This window comes from Podarcis liolepis (assembly GCF_965112155.1).
Source record: "Podarcis liolepis genome assembly, chromosome: 17".
Lineage (NCBI taxonomy): Eukaryota > Metazoa > Chordata > Lepidosauria > Squamata > Lacertidae > Podarcis > Podarcis liolepis.
The window spans coordinates 23113593-23134545 of NC_139571.1; the positions used below are offsets into that span (position 1 = coordinate 23113593).

General features: G+C 41.5%; 1 protein-coding gene across 41 annotated transcripts in view; it reads right to left on the reverse strand.

Moving 5' to 3' along the window:
• Positions 1 to 20953, reverse strand: part of PTPRD (protein tyrosine phosphatase receptor type D) — a 1139460-nt gene that overhangs the window by 107558 nt on the left and 1010949 nt on the right. For all 41 annotated transcript variants that reach the window (XM_083482170.1, XM_083482159.1, XM_083482163.1 and 38 more), the window contains 3 exons: positions 17906 to 17999; positions 8430 to 8639; positions 5037 to 5197 (listed from right to left, as the gene is read on the reverse strand). In XM_083482170.1, the coding sequence (XP_083338296.1) occupies positions 5037 to 5197; positions 8430 to 8639; positions 17906 to 17999 (465 nt within the window). The remainder of the gene's footprint in view (positions 1 to 5036; positions 5198 to 8429; positions 8640 to 17905; positions 18000 to 20953) is intronic.

Genomic DNA, 20953 nt, shown 5'->3' on the forward strand with positions numbered 1-20953 from the left:
GTGTGTGTGTCCAACAAATGCATTATTTCAAAAAAATTACAAAATCTGAGCTGCATTTATAAAAATACAGACTTTTACACTTTTTATTTTTTTAATTCTGCTTTCACATCTCTTGGTAGCAAAGATTCCAAAACAACCACTAATCACCTCAGAGTAGCATACCCGTCAACTGCCCCCCAAAAACCAGGACATCCCATTTTTCCCTGCAAGAGTAGGGCAGCCATTTTGGCCAGGTTGCTCTCATGCAATTTTAGGTCAAGATCTCAACTCCCCCACAAAAGCATTTTTTCCGGGTCTGGGATCTTGTATGACACCACAAAATACACATTCAAGGGCTTCGTGCCCCCCCCAAAGCACCTTTCCTGGGTCCACGATCTTGTGTGGATCATGTGACTCTCAGGGGATTTTGGACCCGGAAGATGGGTCCCTTATTTGGGTCACATCGTGTTGGAGGGTATGTAGGAGCAGTGTGGAAACCCTGGCCTGTGAGCTGAATTAGGTCCTGAAGAGGTCTCAATTCAGCTTCCATTGCCACTTTCCCAAGTCATGCCCACCTGCCCCACACCTGATGCAATATGTGACATCAAGTATGGAGTAGGTGAAGATGCAGCTCTCTGCTGAAAGCAAGGTTTGCAGGCACCAACGATCAGCGGTGCCTGCAAACCCTTCTCATTTCCCCCATGTGGCATGAAACCCAACCACACAGGTAAATAGACAGGGTTTTGCAGGCACCACAGATTAGCTTTGCAGAGCCCTGTGCTTTTGTCACTGCAGTCAAACTACATGAGCACAGCAAAATGCTTCACTTGATGTCATGGAAACATCAGCTGATTGACAGGCAGGTAGTCCCATCCTCCTTACACAATTGCCCACAGGAGTGGGGAGAGCTAAGCATCTGGCCTTCTGACTGGAAACAGTTCTCCACCCATGCTTTAAGAGAGATGAATTGATTAGAATAAATATTATGATTATGATGATATTATGAACTGTGAGAATAGGATAAACTAGCAGAGCAAATGTATGCCGCAGGAGCTAGTTCAGTTGTGCCGATCAGGGTCGGACTTTGGTGCAGGTGCTCACTCACAGCAGGTTTGGCTTACCACATTTTGAAGTTAAGTGCTAATGCCATCCGAAAAGATCAATGAGCCCAGAGTCTATAATTACCTAACTGCACCAGTGAGATTAGGGACGCGGGTGCGCTGTGGTCTGGTCTAAACCACTGAGTCTAGGGTTTGCCGATCGGAAGGTCGGCGGTTCGAATCCCCGCAACAGGGTGAGCTCCTGTGGCTCAGTCTCAACTCCTGCCAACCTAGCAGTTTGAAAGCACGTCAAAGTGCAAGTAGAGAAATAGTTACCGCTCCGGCGGGAAGGTAAACGGCATTTCTGTGCGCTGCTCTGGTTTTGCCAGAAGCAGCTTGGTCATGCTGGCCACATGACCCGGAAAAACTGTCTGCAGACAAACGTCGGCTCCCTCGGCCATTAAAGCTAGATGAGCGCCACGACCCCAGAGTTGTTCACGACTGGACTTAACTGTCAGGGGTCCTTTACCTGTGAGATAGCTTAAAATTTCCACCATCTAAAAATGCACATCTAAGTCCCTTTGCCTCTTTTTCCACCTTGTATGTTAATATCAGATGCTAAATAATTTTTATGAACATTTTTGATGACTGCAATCAAAAAGCTACACTGCCATCCACCAAGTCTTTGCTTTTAAAATCATCTTCCTCTTAAAAAATAAGAAACACAAAACACTAATTTCCCCACCTGCTGAGAATATCTAGGTGGTATACATACTAATCTGTTTGTACTGCAATAAATGCAGAGCTGTAACTAGCTGCTCGGCCCCTGAATCATTCATGTTTTGGCTCAACATGCTGATTTCAAGCTATACTGATTTTAGATCCTTCCACTGCAAGGGTGAGTGTGGTTTACTTGATATGCATTTGAAAACTCTCCCCTTGATTAAATTATCTCAATCTTTTCCTCCCTGCACATGCCACAGATGAAGGAAGATGTAAGTGATCATTGCGATCTTGGTATATGTCTGATTTTATAGCTCACCCGAATCATGTACTTGCAGAAAGGAATTCACACAATATCACATGTATCTGCCATACGCATGATGTACGCAAAACCAAGAAAATCCTATTAAAGGAAATTAATGGTACACTACTGTATATGAGTTCCTTCTCCAAATGTTACTCTAATTATGATAGAAGATAGCTAATGGGGAAAAAATGTTATTGGACAGCATTATATAAATATACTAAGTAGATAAATAAAAGGAATTAAACAAAGCTCTGAAATATGCACATCAGTTGTCAAAATTAATGTCTTGGTTCGAAATAATTGATTTCTCAGGCCCAATCCAGTTACATTTTAAAAATAGGTTTCATAACACTAACTGACATTTCTTCCCTCCAGACCTCTTGAGAATTTCCATCTAGTGGTTGTGGCTCTATTTACCTCTCTGTGCTCTGCTTATATATTTGGGTAAATAAAGCAAATATTACAAAGCCAGCCTAAACCTTCAGTGCTTTCCCTAGTTCAAAGGAAGATAAACCCTTCAATGTTGATACTAGAAGTTTCCACAGCTCAGACGTTCTTTGTGCTTAACAATATTGTCCGAAATCTTGTGATAAACTTTTTCACCACTAGAAAGTAGTACTACTGCATATAGAACACATTTGCAAAATATGGACGTATTAAAATTATTTCTCGTTACACCATGTCAACCAACTGTTGTCCCTCTCCCACTGCACCTTGGATGAACCACAAAGCACAGATTTGCAACTTGATTTCTAGACTGCAGTAAACTTCACAACAGCTTCTAGTTTTGCCATGATTCTCAAAAGCTGAGGTGGGTCTGCCATTTCCAGAGAAGAGCTCCATCTCTTTCGGTTATCGTTCAGGGGTGAAAAAACAACTGTCTGTGGTTGCCTAGCTAAGCAAAACATGAAGGAGACATGCTCCAGTCTCATAAGGCTCCTGCTTTTTGTTAAAATGCACAATTACCTTCTTGAGGAGAATTGTTTGAGTGCATAGTTATATGTGCTGGTTTATGTGGTTTTGCATGTTTTGTTGCATTAATAACAATATTGTCCCTTAAGCATTACCGTTCTTTTAATTGTGTTTTGTCTACAGCTCCTGGTGAAGGAGACTTCTCCAAAAAACCACATTCAGCTCCATAAACATCTGTTTGCCAGAAGTACTGGAGCTTGTTGCCTTCTCCTTGGTGAATTTTCTCTGTTTCTGCCGGCTTGGCTAAGGCCAGGGGATGTTGCCAGGTTCCCACCATTCAAGTTCATTTAGTGCTTTAAACTGGAGGTATTGTATGGTTATGGCTTGACTCATCATTAAGTGACAATGGGAGAGGTTGGTGGAAACACTTAGGAAGATGCAACCACTCAGTAGTATGACTCAAACATGGCCTGCAGAACTGAATGCATGAACACTTTATCTGCACATTTGATGCCAATTTAGATGCAGATATTTTTGAAATGTAGGTACAGTACAGGACGGCTGCAAATCTATACCGGATTACATGGGAGCAAGCTTCGCCAAACCCAGTGTAACTTACTTCCAAGCAGGCTTACAAAGGACTAGATTTGCATGGCTGAATTGTACTTGTAGTACTTACAGCAATGCCACAAGTATCAGAGAAAGAAATTATTTATTTTGCAAATTTATCAGTATTATTAAAACATTTATATGCCCCCTTTCAACACCAGCTTTCAGGGTGGCTTACAAAAATCCATAATAAAACAACAAATAAAAACACTCCATTTTTCAACATCATTGCATACTGGGCTGGGACTAGTTGCCTTAACTTTGGATGATTCTGGAATATGGGTGGAAAGATTCTGAAGCCCAGCTGGTAGAAGAAGAGAAATCTTATGGGTGGAGCCTAACAGGACAGGCTTGGGGGCTGGAGAGTTGCTGTAGTTGATAATGAGTTTACCTTTTGTGAAAAAGCTGATGGATACATCTTTGCCTGATCTGACTTCTGAAAGGAGGAGCTACTGCTACTCTTTTTCTGTATCAGTAACTGAGCATATTTTAAAAAATTGTCCAGTAGCACCTTAGAGACCAACTAAGTTATTCTGGGTATAAGCTTTCATATAAGCACACGAAAGCTTATACCCAAAACAAACTTAGTTGGTCTCTAAGGTGCTACTGGACAATTTTTTAAATTTTTAAATTTATTTCAACTGTGTCAGACCAACACAGCTACCTGAATCTTGAGCACATTTAGCATGCGGTCATCTTCCTAGCATCTTTGCTGAATTTATTTATTGTGGTTTATGGCTGGGCATCAGGATATTGGATTGTTGCTGTGAATTGACCAACTGTATCCTAACAAGAGCAATGCCCACCACTTGGAGGTCACTAGGAAAATAGGACACAGTATTTGGAATTAAGTTCATCCCCAGAATGGTGAATAAAACTCATTCAAAACATACATATTTAGCTGCGAACCTAGACTTTGGGATAAAGTTTCCTTAGAACTGGACAGTATCCACTGGTTGAGTTTTATTAAACTACCAGTTATTTATAGTATGGTTCCATTCTTTGCATTTGAGGAAATACTTTAGTTCTTGCTACCTCTTGAATGATGTGTGTGCATGGAAGCTTTTGCCCAGATAAGCTGGTGTATCACGTTTCCAGTAGACATGGTAGAAAGAAAACAATCCCTAAACTTTCTCACCTAGCCTTTGGTTCTAACAGAAGGGTTACACTGCCAATGGAGCAAATCAACCTTGTGAAATTATTGCTTCCTATTTCTATTTTGCATCTCTACAGAGATCTAGGAAAGACTTCCAGGCCTCTCAGAAGTCTATACGCAGCCAAATGCACCTAAAAAACCAAGGCTTGTAATAGAAGGATTTTGCGTATCCGAGACATAACAGCTCGGATGAGAAAGGTATCCGTAACTGATGAAACTGAAGAGAAAGGCATCTGTAAAAGGAATCACATTTCTTTCTACCCCAGGAATGACTAACATATCTAAACTATAAACTATTTTGTAAACTTACCTTTTGTAAAGGAGTATAGCTATAACAATACAGATGATAAACACAACTGCAAGAACTGGTCCTACAACCCAAATCAAGCCTTCTTCTTCATCTGTAATTGGCTGGGGGTTAAGATCCACTGATACAACCGTTTCAGAATATGGGCTGGTTGCATACATGGTCTAGAGGGAAATAAGATTCGTATTTAACAGTACAGTACCATTTTCCAAAAATACTCTAAAAAATAGGTTTTTATCAACTGAAGCTGGGTGTATTGGGCTTTCTTTATTTCACACTCAAAGCTTTTATTCAAAGCTTTGGGCCAGTTTCAAGATAAAAGTAGAAAAGGGAAACCAAATAAGTGCATTGTATAAGCATAAACTAAAGTAGACTAAACAAAAGCCCCTCTTGCACTTAGACAAAACTCACAGAAAAACCCCCACCAGGAAACAAGTCTTTGACTAGAATTAATTAATCTCAATAGGCTCAGCCCAGCACACACACATGACAGGTTTAAGAGCCAATTAGGAAGACACTTGTATGTAAAAATGTTAATGTCTGCTGCTACACCTTCCCACAATCCTCTTTCCATTTGTGCTTAATTATTTTTTAAAACTGTATTACATGCAGTTAAAACAGCTCAAGCATAAAAGGGACATAAGAAAGAGATGGATTGCATAAGAGGGAAAGCACAACTCATTATTTAGATCACCTCAGGAATTCTCCTTTTTGTTACATTATTTTCCAACTCTGCTACATTTCACTGATAAAGTCAGTGGCAAATTACTATAATTAAAGAAACTAGCTGTGCATGTCCTTGATTAGTTCCCTCTTTTCCAAAGATGTTTGGCAATGAGCACCACTGACTGAGCAATATGTCTCGCGGCAAGAAAAGCCTTCTTTCAGAGGCATGATAAGACTCCACTGCGAAGCTCACGCCTCAGTAACACCGATCAGAGATTTCAAGAAGCAAACCTTATGACTTGCACAGGATATGAACAGTGATGGTTAAGATGTTGATAGTGATTCAACATACCCAGAAATGTGAGCCAAGTCAATGTGCAGTTTGGTCTCCTTGGCACCCGCCAAGGGTCATAAACACCTGGAACAGGTGATACTCATGTGCTTGGCACACAACCACCAGCGTACCCACACTCTGAGCTTTCATTTTTTTTATTTTTAAAAAACCCCAAGCCTCTAGCCCTCCTTGAAAGGAAGTTATGAAACAAAACCTGCAACTTCCATTCGAAGCGATTTCTGCAATATGGCTTCTTCTGCCTTTCAGGGTGTTTAACTAATGAGTGAAGTCAGAGCTGTGATTGATGAGTGAGTTGTTTGGAAAGTGATAAGAATCCCTGGGGTTCTAAAGATCTGCTGTTTTGCCCTCCCTTTAGTGCAGATCCCCTGCTTCTGCCTCATTTTCTGGTCCTTGGAATCTCTCTAGTTTTATCTTCATCCCCCCCCCCAGCAACTAGGCTGCATCTTTCCTGCAGTGGGTTCAAGGTCATATTGTAACTTATTTTGTGCAAGTACTAAAACGCAATAAGTGCGAGTGGATGTTAAAGGATCCAACCCCAATCGCACAGCAAATGCAAAATGTGAAAACTTTGCAAATAGGTTGAGATGTGTCTTCTGCTGTAGAGGAGCTAAAACCAGGCACTCAATAAGAATGCACTGTGTAGTTAACTTACAGTACAATGGTATACATGCCTACTCAGAAGTAAGTCTCTTTGTGTTTAATGCAGCTTCAATTTAGCCCAGGCTATGGTTTTGCATTTGCACTGTGTGTGTGTGTGTGTGTGTGTGTGTGTGTGGAACTGGGGTTCTTGTGCCTTTAACAGTTGTGGAACAGGCAGAAATTCAACAGCATAAGCCATTTCTACTATGGCAATAAAATTATGGGGAAAGCTTCACCCGTTCTGTCTCTCATACATTTTATTACATGTGTGTTCCCCAATTTGTTCTGAGGCCCTCCACTACATCTGCAAAAGAGGGCAGAAATTTGCACAAGACACAAGTCTATGCAAATTTTATGCAGATGTGTCTGCCCTTTTGCAAGTATTTCAGAAGGTCCAGCCCACAGACAGTTTACTGAACGCAGAAAATCCTGTTGAATCCCCTGATAATGCATAACCGTTAACCTTTTACATACATATGTGCAGTGCCAGATTTACGTATAAGCTAAACAAGCTTAGGGCCCCACTCTCTTGGGGGCCCCTAAAAAACTTAAAGGGAAAAAACGTGGATGTACATTTCCGAACTATAAGATAAAAAACAAATAAAAGAAAACCTACATACAGCAACAGTGTTTTGTGTTGTGTAGGCTCCTATGATGTAAGTAATGGGCCCCACCTGCTAGCCTGCTCCCTAAAATATCACTGGTTTGCTCATTTCTATATATAGGGTGCCTACATTCTGCATGGACTGGCGATTTTGCTTTAGATACCTATTAGGTCCATAAATTACCATATAGCACACATTCAACACAAAAAAACAGGGACAATTTGTTGTGGACAAAGGACAGCTGGACATATAAAGGGCCCCATTACCTTCAGGAGCTTAGGGCCTCATCAAACCTAAATCCGGCCCTGCATGTGTGCAAGGAAGGGTGAGGGTGGAAGCAATCACATATATCTGGTATGTGCATATTGTCATAAAGGCAATTCATAAGGCTATTTAGTCACTGGGCAATTGTGCACTGAACTTATCCACATTGCTGGGTATGTGTAAAGGATATTTACTTTTATGTAGAGAGACTTATCCAAAACTGGAGAAGTCATTCAAATAAGTGAAGGCAGAATCCGACACCAGGGAGAAGAAATGGTGGAAGAAGACTGGAAGAAATTCAAAGACTATCTGCAGAAATACTGTAAAATTAATGAATGTTAAAATGATGTTGGACTGAAAATAAGTGGTTTTGGTATTAAGGCTAATAAGAATATGTAAATATAGATAGTTATATGGATGAAAATATATAGTTATAATAGGTTGAGAATATAGAGTAAAGATAAATGAAAGAGGGTAAGGATTTGCTGAAAGGACTTTGTAAACGGGAATACAAAAAGGGGAGGTGTGAGGAGGTCAAGGAAATAAGCAAATGAACCTAAAGATATTGAAAAATGGATTATTTCTTTTTTAATATATTTCTTTCTTTCTTTCTTTTTTCTTCTTTTCCTACTTTTTAAACTACCAGTTTGTTTTGTATTTTGTATCACACTGATTTTCTTTTGTGTAAAATCTCAATAAATATTTTATTAAAAAACAACAACAAATAAGTGAAGCCAAAGCACCACTTCCCACAATATGCAATTAATATTATGAAAGGAACAGAAATGTCAAGCGTTTGCTCGAATGCTATGGAGGCATCGGAGAGATACATTTTTAGGAACAACATAAAACTTGCAGTCAACTTACGGATTCCGAGTGTTCCATAACAGCTAAAATAAAGACAACATATTCTTGGCCGTTTTGGAGCTGCTTGTTTTCAAAACCACCATACTGTTTCTTATCCCCCAGGGTGAACTCAGTAGGAAGAACTTCAAAGTGTGCTGCAATATATGGCTTTAAATCTGCTTCCCTCCCCAAACGAATACTTCGGCGTTTTCGTGCTATCTCTTTAAGTAGCTTTGGGGTAGGAGAGGAAAAAGAGAGAGAAAAGGGAGAAAACAGAAAGATAACTGTAAACAAGATTAATGTAACTTATTGACAGGCTGATTTTTTAAAAAATGTATTAAGTCCTAGGAACTACAAAAAATAAAATTCAGTGTCATTTCATGACAACCTCAGTTACAGTTATCTGGGAGTAAGTCCCAGGAGGCTTGCTTCAGAATAGAAATGTACAGGAGTGTGCTATAAATTACAATAATGCCAGCACTTTTATATTAAGTAGTACGCCTCTTTAGAGTTCCACACAACTTGCAGCCTCATTCTCAGTTCAGGAAAAACCTCTGTTACACTTAGCTAGGAGTAGGTACCATTCAATTCAATGGGCTTACTACTGAGTGAAAATGCATAGCATAGTTGTACATCTCATTTATATATGTAAATCTCATATATACTCTTTATTCTTAGCAAGAAGAGGATGTCAACATCAGATTTTTAAAAATGAATTTTTAGTTACTGATATTGTTGTCCACACCAATTCTTTTTAAAGGAAAACACACAAAAAATAAAGACTATGAGGCATTTGAGATATGAGTATTACCATCCCCCCCATCACATGTCAAATGATGGTCAACAATAAGACACTTTTTTATCAAGTTAATGTTTTTTTATTGCAAAATTGAAGCAAAATATTTTTTAAATGCTACAGCCAGTACAGAAAAAAGGTAAGCGATCTAGGGCACATAACTCATTACGACATCAACAGACTGCAAGTCAACCCACACCCAAAAACTTTTTTAAATAAGAAAAATTAACTGTTATTAACTGTTTAAAAAGTTACACCATTTATGCAGTTAGCTTAGTGCTTGTTTAACGCATCATGCTAAACCAAACCTTGGCTTATTGCACAGACGAGTGTCTGCAGGCTCCCAAAGAAGCCACAGATGCGGCCGGTCCTGAATTAGGACCTTTGTACTCGCAGGAGGAGTGCTCGCCTTCGGGCAAAACAGGGAGGTGAGTCGTTGGGGGATCAGGACCGGCCACTACCCTGACAAAGATAAAAGGCTGTTGGACCCCACCCCAGGTTGTGGGAGCAACATTAAAAGGTAAAGGTACCCCTGCCCATACCGGCCAGTCGTGTCCGACTCTAGGGTTGTGTGCCCATCTCACTTAAGAGGTCGGGGGCCAGCACTGTCCGGAGACACTTCCGGGTCATGTGGCCAGCGTGACGAAGCTGCTCTGGCGAGCCAGCACCAGAGCAGCACACGGAAACGCCGTTTACCTTTCCGCTATAAAGCGGTACCTATTTATCTACTTGCACTTAGGGGTGCTTTCAAACTGCTAGGTGGGCAGGAGCTGGGACTGAAAGACAGGAGCTCACCCCGCCGCGGGGATTCGAACCACCAACCATGCGATCGGCAAGTCCTAGGCACTGAGGTTTTACCCACAGCGCCACCCGCGTCCCGGGAGCAACATTGCATGTCAAATCCTGTCTGAGATCCTGTACCTGCCCTTGCCTGGTTGCCTGCCTCGTGTCCTGCCTTGGCCCTGTTGGACTGACTCCCAGCGAAACCTTTGGATTCTGGACCGGTCCTGGACCGCGTTTCATGGGTTACCCCTAGGCCCAGCACACATTGTGTTTAACTAACTATTAATGCCACAAATTGACATTATGTCTATGCTGCAGAATGTCAATACCAGTGAACAGGTATAGGAATGAAATAAGTATTCAGTTAGCAAAAATGTTTAAAAGCTATGCTAGTAAGCTTCTAGTAAGAAGAGTGTGTATGACCTTCTAAGAACATGCCATGGATTGGCAATGGCACAGAGGAAATGGAAGAAGATCATGGTGAGGGGTGTAGCAACAACTGGTACACACCAGGACTAGCTGAATATGGGGAAGGGGAGGTTGGAGATTTAGGAGGAACTCACGGGACATCAGAGGACCTTGCAGGGCCAGCCAACAGTTCAGGGGAGACAGAGGAGGGAACACATCATCAGAACCAGAGGTTTCCCCATCTTCACAGACATGGAAAGCTCTGAGGTGTCAGGAACAGGGAGAAGTGCACTCCAGGAGACTGAGACAGGTAAAGGAACACAGCCCAGCTCACCAGGGGCCAGGTGGGGATCATGGGACTCATTAGGATGTTGTGGTCCCTCAGCTAGATTAGGCTCAGGGCAGGTGAGGGCCACCCGCTTTGTTAAGTGGAGAGACACAGCTACTCAGCTGGAACAATCAATCAAGGTGCATCAATCAAGCTTGCGAAGGATAGAAGGGAAGCAAGGCAGAGACTCTGTGTCTGCTCAACTTTCTCCATCGATGGAGCACAGCTTGGCTGCTTCAGGAACTCCACCGGCCTGTGAATTCAGGACGAACCCCAGGTCCCAACCCTGGAGGCAAGAGTTTGACCTTGCTTGTTATATCATACCTGGACCAGTTTTTGACCATTTGGTCTGTCTGACTACTCTCTGGTGTTGCCCTTGGGACTGTGTGCACTATCAGGACTCGCCTCCGGGTATGCTTAGGTTCAGGACAGTACAGAAAATTGTATTGTAGAAAAAGACGTTTACATTTGTCCTTAACTGCGGAAGCTGAAGTTACATATAAGTCTGGTCTCTAGAATCAAAGGAGTAAAATTTTGTAAAGGGACAACTGTACAAAATATTTATTTTTGCCCGTGCCAAAAGAACTGAGAAATTGGTTTTCATTTGGAAATCAAGATTTGTGATTACATGTGTATGTCTCTGCACTAGCGTAAGTAAGAGAGGAGGAAGATTTCACCCTAAATCACATGAATGAATAGACCTGAAGTGCACCCCTTCCTTCATTCATATTTTAGTTATAGATGATGCTGTTGTCATATATCATTAGCATCATGTGCGTCCCTTGAGATGCTTTTCCCTCTCCCGATCAAGGTTAATTTGAAAAGCAATGAAGTCATCAAAATCTGTTCCCAAATACCTTCCAGATCCTGTCCATAATATGTTCTTATTCTTGTGTATTTTTTTTGTAATACTCTTGCAGATTCTTGTAATACATTCTTCTTGCAGATTTCACAACATTTAGAAATGCATTTTAATATTATTTAGCAAAGGCATTTTCATGTTAATATTAGGATTTCAGCTGAAGAAAGTTTAAATGCAATGTACTTAGAAAATAAAGCTAGGCAGAACTTACAAAAGGCACAAAATGCAATATTTAGATGCCACACGCACCCTTTTGCAGAAAATAAATGTATAAATGGCATTTAGCATAAAAGTTAGTGGCATTAGTTGACTCTGCTGAGAGAGTCTTACATGAAATAATACCATCTTCATGGTTGGTTCACAGAATAATAACATGCACTAGGCTGGGATGGTGGGACTTCCAGTGCTTAGTGAATTCAATTTGAACAACATATGAAAGGAAAAGACACTTCTCTCTCTCTCTCTCTCTCTCTCTCTCTCTCTCTCTCTCTCTCTCTCTTAGTTGAAATTGGTTTATAGTGTGTACAAATGTAAACATTCTTAAGCATCTTCTAAAGCTTTTACTACAGATTCATCAGCACCCTTCCTTAAGTTTTCTAGGCCTCATTGGGTAAATTGTATCATCACCTGCTTTTGGAAGTTGTTGTTGGAGGTACACCTTGGAACAGGCATAGGAAAACTCGGGCCTCCAGATGTTTTGGGACTACAACTCCCATCATCCCTGACAACTGGTCCTGTTAGCTAGGGATGATGGGAGTTGTAGTCCCAAAACATCTGGAGGGCCGAGTTTGCCTATGTCTGCCCTGGAAGTATGTTCTCAAGAGCCAGACTTTCGTAATGCAAAATGTTAGTGGTCAGAGAGGGCGTTGGTTCTCTTCAGCTGTGCAGATAGCATTTATGTGTGAGGTTTGCTACATTATTGTTGAAATAATGGCCATTCTGGGCTCATGTTACTTTCTTTTAGTTTATTTCTCCATACTCTGTTCCAGATGTTGGACACTGCATATGATAGAAGATGCCTAAAGGTTACTTGAGAGGCCACCTTGCCCTTTATATACCCAGTGGGCAGAGCTTTTTTTCAGCTGGAGCTGCACTTGGGCACCTTTCAAGTGACAGGCACCACTGCACATGTTCCAGCTTGTTAGCATCCTTCTTAAATTACAGTGCCTAGAATTGGACACAGTATTCCAGGTGCGGTCTTAGCAAGGCAGAATAGAATGGTACTATTACTTCCCTTGATCTAAACACTATACTTCTGTTGATGCAGCCTAGAATAGCATTAGCTTTTTTCCTGCTGCATAACACTCTTCACTCATGTTAAGCTTGTGTCAGCCAAGACACCCTAGGTCCTTTTCACATATACCACTATATCAGTCATCAATACTTATATCAGTGCCAACACTGTGAGAAGTACCATTCAGCAAATACCCTTCCCAATGTTAACTAAAGGTTTCCTGCCTGAAGATCTCTAATTCCTTCCTGCTGAACTGGGTGGGGGTGTGGGGGAGGTAGGGATTAATGATGAATAGCTTCTTAATTTTGCCAGTGCTTGTTCATGTTAATTACTGGTGTCCTCTTACTTCTTTCAAATCGCAAAATAATACTGTTGTGCTATAAACAACTGAGAGAAAAATGAGAAGAAACAAGTGATCAAAGATCGTCTCCTCTGCGGATACAGAAACTGACACCGAGGTAATTAAGAAAGGCTATTCATCACTAATTTCCTAGCAGCAACCAACAAGAAGCATTAAAAAGTGCATGGACTGAGAATAAAGAAAAATGTTTAAGCACAAGGACCATTTGAGGCCTCGATAGCCTTTTATGTGTTCACACACAGGACAGGATAGAGCTGCAATTGTGCTTTATTGAAAAATACTAATGATAAAAAGTCACAAAACATGCAGCAGGACAACACAGGAAACAATTAACTATGACAATGTGACCATGAAACAATCTGCGTTCTCCATGAAAAGTGACTGAAATTTTGGCAATTTCAGAGGCAAGGAGTTTAAGGGCAAAATCTAATCTAAGGCTAATTCTTCCTACAGAGACAACCCTGAAGTCACTGTGTTTCCTGATACTTCATTGTTATGGATAAATGTATCACCGCTGCAAAGCTGGAACACCTGCATTGATAATATTTGTATAGGCATTCCATGAGCACAATATTAACGTGCACAACTTAAAACACGGAGTTCTCTTAGAAGCTTTAAAAAATCTAAAGTATCAGAAACTTCAGAGTCGCTGCATGAAGAGTAGCTCACTTTGGAGATGTTTTCCGTCCCCTCGTGAGTTACTATTGGAAGCAATTCTGAAAGATATATGAAGGGCTTCAGCTCTCGATCAGAAACAATTTTCATTTTCCAGTCAATGCATATCTTATTTCTTCCACCATTAATTCTACAATGTGGTCTCAATTGTATCTGTAAAAAATGGAAAAGAACCCATCCTGCCCCAAATGTTTCTGAATTTAATAAATGTCCTTTATCAAACTATTATACAGATTAATGCACCACAACTTGCACGATGATTAAAATGACCCTTTGTTATGGAAAGCGGCAGCAGCAGCAGCACAGACCCAAAGAACTTAATGGCGAGAAAGGTCAATGTCAACTACAGAATTCAGACTGGAATCTGTTAATTTTGCTGAAATGGACTGTGTAGTATTGCAAGTTAAAAATGCTCTGTGTCCCGTTACTGGACTGTTGAATTTTTAATTGTTCCCCTGTGTTTGATGGCAACTAAAACTGAGTTTAGCTGCTTTTTGCCTCTCTAGACAACTCCAGGTCATTAAAAAGAAGAAACCACATTAAAGCAAGCAGTCTGCACATACTGAATGTTGTTAGTACAAGCAAAACACAGCCGAAAGTCATGGAGTTGGCTAATGGCTTAAGAGAAATACAGAGACCTCCCATTCTTCATAACAATGACCAATGGGTTCTATTGAGTCCTGAGGAAATCTGTGTAGACATTGTGCATGAAATGAGGCTGGACTATATTTTTGTTAGGGCAATTCAAAGAGAGTAAGCTCCTTAGGGTTTTGTTGTTGTTGTTTGTGAAGAAAATGGAAATTGGTGTTACTATGAATTTCTATTTGAAGAATAGACTGGAGGACAATCAGTTAACAGGATGGTTCCTCCAGCTGGGGGAGTATATAGGCAAGGTATAGGCCAGGCATCCCCAAACACGGCCCTCCAGATTTTTTTTGGACTACAATTCTCAGCATCCCTGACCACTGGTCCTGTTAGGTAGGGATGATGGGAGTTGTAGTCCCAAAACATCTGAAGGGCTAAGTTTGGGGATGCCTGGTATAGGCTTTGAAGACTATCGCCTCCTCTTCCACAGAGAGGGACCATGCTGCTGTACAGATCATATTGACAGCACTAAGGAGACCCCATCGATCCCTCGAGTCCATAAACCACACTCGATACAAAAAAAAATAATGATGACACAAGGACAGGGACCCAAGAAGATACTGTATTATAACACAGAACGAGAATACCTCACACGTGATAATGAATTTTCAGATAACTAAGATGACCTGAGTAGGAATTTACTAATTATTATTTTTATTTATTTAATTTCTATATCACCCTATACCTGAAGGTCTCAGGGCGGTTCACATAAAATATCAAATACATAAAATCCAAACAAAACCAACAACCCAATTAAAAAAACTCCCAAAGAGCCAGCATTTTAAAAAGGGTATAGGATGTACAGAAGATCAAGTCAGGCAAAGGCTGATTGAAAAGGAACATTTTTGCCTGGTGCCTAAAGGTGTAAAGTGAAGGTGCCAGGCAAACTTCCCTGGGGAAAGAATTCCACAGACTGGGCTTTCATCCTGTAGTAATAAGGAGATGTTGTGTTGTTCTGCCCTGGGAATTTATATAGAATGGGCTGGATAAACCTGGCTCAAATGTCTATATAATACTGGCAATGAAGAAGGGCATGTCCCGCTGTTTCCTGCTGCCCAGGGCACATGGGTATTTCCTTTCCTCATATGGTATCTTCCTATAGTGGCCTTCTTGAATTGCTGAAGGGAGAGCCTGACAGTGGGCCAAGGTAAAAGCCCTTTGAACAGCACCCATTGGAGTAAGGAAGGGAATTCTGTGACTACTAAGTTTTAAGCACCGTATCCACTTTATAATTTTGATGAATGTGTGGGTGGGTGCCCATGTTGCAACCCTACCGATGTCTAGAACGTGGAGACTTCCTTTGAATGCTGCTGAGGTATCAGCACCCCAAAAAGATTTTGTAGTTGAACCTGCAACAGGAGACTTGTCCAGTGTTGTATGTAGCATTTTTCATTTTGACAAAGTAATAATAAATAAATAAATAAAAGTAAAAATGTACATCCCACCCCCGAGACCATTCCATTGTAACTATCCAACCTCCCAAAATTTCAACACCTCTTGTGATGGTTTGACCCCTTTCCATTTCAACAGCACAAATTCTATAAATACCTCCCACATCTCCTCAAAATCATTTCTCCTGCATATTCTGTCTTACTTTAATAAAGGTAAAGGGACGCCTGACCATTAGGTCCAGTCGTGGCTGACTCTGGGGTTGCAGAGCTCATCTCGCTTTATTGGCTGAGGGAGCTGGCATACAGCTTCCAGGTCATGTGGCCAGCATGACTAAGCCACTTCTGGCGAACCAGAGCAGCGCACGGAAACACTGTTTACCTTCCCGCCGGAGCGGTACCTATTTATCTACTTGCACATTGACGTGCTTTCAAACTGCTAGGTTGGCAGGAGCAGGGACTGAGCAACGGGAGCTCACCCCGTCGCAGGAATTTGAACCGCCGACCTTCTGATCGACAAGTCTTAGGCTCTGTGGTTTACCCCACAGCGCCACCTGCGTCCCCTCTTACCTTAATAGCACATGCTAATTTATCATTAATAGCTATGTGCCACACCTATGGCTTCTCCTCAGATCTTAGAAATCTTTCACCTTTTACTAAGCTCTCTAGCTGTGCACAGGATTAAATTCCACTTCGATCACAGCTGGGGAGGGAACAGCTTCCCTGCCTGCTGTGGCCAGACAACACTCCACTCTCCACCTAATTAATTAAGGAAAAACCGAAGATGTAGCTACATATTATATACATTAAGAGGGATGTGTAGGTTGGTCCTCAGGAACTTCAGCATTGATAATGCAAACTCTACTAGGCAGATTAAGCTCTCTATGCCAAACTAACAAGTACCACTGTTAACAGAAAGGGGCCAGTATCTGCTGAAGACCTTTCCTTCCACTTTCTGACCCAGACTCCCTGCATCTGAATGTGCTGAATTCATATGAACGCTCAAGCATGCTATGCCAGTTCATCACAGGGAAGTCATCCAAGGTTACTTTGCAAGTAGTTCAGTGTTGTTGATGTCTACCTATCGCACAGATGTCCTTTCCTCTTAGGTCTGAGACCATGTAAAAATGCAATCTGAGAATCACAATTGGTTGTTCCCAAAATAACTGGGGATTTCCAAATTCAGTTGTGCCCACCTGAATTTGAGTCTGAAGGTGTGTTATATAAAGTACTTCCGCACACATCTTCAGACAGGATTGCAATTTTCAAGTATAGACTTTACTCATCTCTCTATTAACTAATACACTGAACGAGAAGAAGGTTTTGTTTAAAAAAAATAAAATAAAAAATTCAATCAATTCAAAATGCCATATGTGTCAAAATAATGGGATGTTTTGAAATTAATGGAGTAATTCGCCCACAAGCAAGATAGAAACTGACAGGTAAATATATGTTAATTAACAGCCCAGTTATTACAGTGCTATTCGGTGAATATGTAAGGTGTCTCTCTCATTGTGCCTAATCTTGGAGCATAGAGGAAAACGAACATGAGACAGACATATACCAGCACGGGAGAATCAAGTAAAGAGAACTGAGAGGTAGGTCAAATGTTAAACTGCAGAGCAAATGGCAATTTAGCATGTGATTCAGCTTTGGCAAACACCCCATTAAACGAACCAGACCTTTATTGGAGTTCATATCAATGGTGATTAAGTTTTTGCTGACAACTCATTTCACCTACTGCATTACGTCTTATAATCGGCAAGGAATAAAATATTAATGCCAACAAAGATCAGACAGTGTGTGTGCCTCATTGCAACTTAATGTCTTTTAATTTAAGTAATTAGCTTTTTGTTTCTGTCCCCAGAGGCAAACTCCAATACAAAATGATAAGATTTTTTTTTTTTTTAAAGTCAAATTTGCTGACATGGGTACATTAATTGGACACAATCATTAAGGCTGTTTCTATCACAAACAATTTTACAGGGAAAAAAGAGCTAAAATAAGCACACGGTACCTCGTCTAATTCCATTTCGTCTGGGCTCTCTCGTGGTTTCATGAATTTTCCATCAGACTTCTTTATCAAAGGCACAATTACTATATAGTAACCTCTGCAAAAAAACCAAACATAAGATGAGGCCTGCATAAAGGGAACAGTGTGTTTATATTGCTTCAGTTACATGATGCTCCCATGTGGAGTAATCTGTAAAAAAAAACCTCTTTACTCTCCAGTAGAACCACCTTTGCATATCTTGGGCATGAAAACTTCTCATCATCTGAAATTTATTGATATAACATGCATATTGCCAGCATAAAGTTAAATCACAATTCTGTGGGTTCAATTCCTTGAGCAGGGTTTCACTCTAACAGAAGGGAAGAAGGGTTTTAAAAACCATTTCTCTTGAGAATTAGAGGACCTTCTGAAGCGTTGTAAGAAAGAGTTGACTGGTTAAATTGCCTCCCCTCCTTCCTCAAGGAGACAGTAGTCAGTTAGAGCTTCTTCCACCAGAAGAAGTAATTTCATTTGTGGAAAGGTGGATCTGCATCCAACCATACACATCCAAATATCAAATTAATTTACCCATAATATCAAATTAATTCAGAATTCTATATATATATATATTATCCAAATATATAAAATGCTCCATTCCACAGTTCTCTGATAAATGCAGTAGAACTATTCATGAAATATCACCATGATTTTAGAAGATACACTTAATTGACGCTCTTAAATACTATGAATGTAGCCAAATAAACGAGATTCCAGTAAAAATTGCAGTGAACTCAAAGGTGTAATGATAAAAGAGAAATTCACTTAAATAAAATACTACTTACACGAACCTTTAATTTAGGGTGCAATCCTATACACAGTTACCTGGAAGTAAATCCCACTGAAGTGATACACCCTTGCTTCTGAGTAGACATGTACAGGATTGCACTGATCAATATTTTAAGGTTGACAAAACAGTTTAAAGCAGATGGCATTTGTGATCTCCAAACATTGAAACCAAACAAGAACAAAAATTAGACGTGCTATCATACTGTTGGCCCTCAAAGTTAGCTGGATGACAGGGACAACAATTAAAGGAATGAAATACATTTTTAAAGACCTAAATAGGATTTGTTCTTTTACTCACTATCGGTGTAGGGATTGAAACTATGCATTACCAACCAAAACATCAGTCTATTCCAGTAATAATTACAACAAACTTGGATTAGAAAAAGGAAACATCTTCTGGTCCGTTTTTTCTGATGCTTAATTTTTGAAGTATCAAGGCTGAAATCTTATACCCAGTTATCTGGGATTAAGCCTCACCAAACACGTTGGGGTTTACTTCCGAGAAGACATGCATAGGATTGAATTGTGAGTGTTGCTACTGAATTTTTCAAACGAATCAAATCTGGAGGCAAAAGGGCTTTGATAGAATTGAAAGGGGTTCTGCAAATTTGTATTTTGTTCTAATGTGCTCACTACATAGAGAGTGGTATGGAAATTTATTGAATAAAATAAATAAATACCCATAGTGGCCTGGAAGAATCCTACATCACCATGTAGCATGACTCCAAGTGGTATTCTGGGGAGAAATGGGGTCCTTTGCTGGTGGCCTCAATTTTACCTGTGGCTGCCCAGCCAGGGCCGGATTTAGGTTTGATGAGGCCCTAAGCTCCTGAAGGTAATGGAGCCATTTATATGTCTAGCTGTCCTTTGTCAACAACAAATTGTCACTTTTTTGTGTGTTGAATTATCTGCTATATGGTAATTTATGGACCTAATAGGTATCTAAAGCCATTTGCATATGCAGAATGTAGGCATCCTAGCAGGCAGGGCCCATGACTTACATCATAGGAGCCTACACAACACAAAACACTGCTGTTGTATGTAGGTTTTTTTATCTTATATTTTGGAAATGCACATCTAGGTTTTTTCCCCTTTAAATTTTTTCGGGACTCCTAAGAGAGTGGGACCCTAAGCTATAGCTTGTTTAGCTTATACATAAATCTGGCACTGCTGTCAGCAATGACCAGCATTTTACTCCAGAATGCTCGCCAGAGCCACAATACATCATGTTGCAGCCTCATTCTGGAACATTATAGGACTTTAAACAGTGGGTGGAAGCACGGAAGAGCACTCCTGACTTCCACACTCCCATCTTCCTCAATCTTTGCACGACCCGGTATAGTAAGAAAGAAAAAGTGGCCTGAAAATACAGCCATTTTACTGCAGGCAATATTATGAACCTATTTTGTCCAAAGTAAAAAGGAGCAGGGTTTTAAGAAACAATGTTAAGCTATTGACAAGCCATCTGTAATAGTGAATGGCTTGCCATTTTTGTCAAATGCAGGCATCACAAATGTTTACATGTAGGTGGAACACATTACATGCATACCGTATTTTGCGCCCCATAAGACGCTCCGGCCCATAAGACGCACCTAGTTTTTTTGGGGGGAAATAACGAAAAAAAATTTTATTTCCCCCCCCCCCAGGTGCGGGGCTGGAAGAACCAGGTTGGGGAACAGTGGGAAGGCACACTCTGCCTCCCCACTGTCCCCCGAGCTTGTGGGGCTGGCGATGGGGAGAAGTGCACCAGTCCCGGGATGGCAGGCAGCTCTGTGCCGCCATCCCGAGCAGGGCGGGACTTGGCGCCCCGCTCGGGATGGCGCCGCAGACCTGCCTGCAGTCCCAGGACGGCAGGCAGCTCTGTGCCGCCATCCCGAGCGGGGCGGGACTTAGCACCCCACTCCGGATGGCAGCGCAGAGCTGCGCTGGTCCCAGGACCGCAGGCAGCTCTGCACGGCCACCGGGAGCGGGGCGGAGCTTCTCCCCCAGCTCCCGGTGACCGGGCAGAGCTGCGCTGGTCCCAGGACCGCAGGCAGCTCTGCACGGCCACCGGGAGCGGGGCAGAGCTTAGCGCCCCACTCCGGATGGCAGCGCAGAGCTGCGCTGGTCCCAGGACCGCAGGCAGCTCTGCGCGGCCACCGGGAGCGGGGCGGAGCTTCTCCCCCGGCTCCCGGTGGCCGTGCAGAGCTGCGCTGGTCCCGGGACTGTAGGCAGCTCTGCGCAACC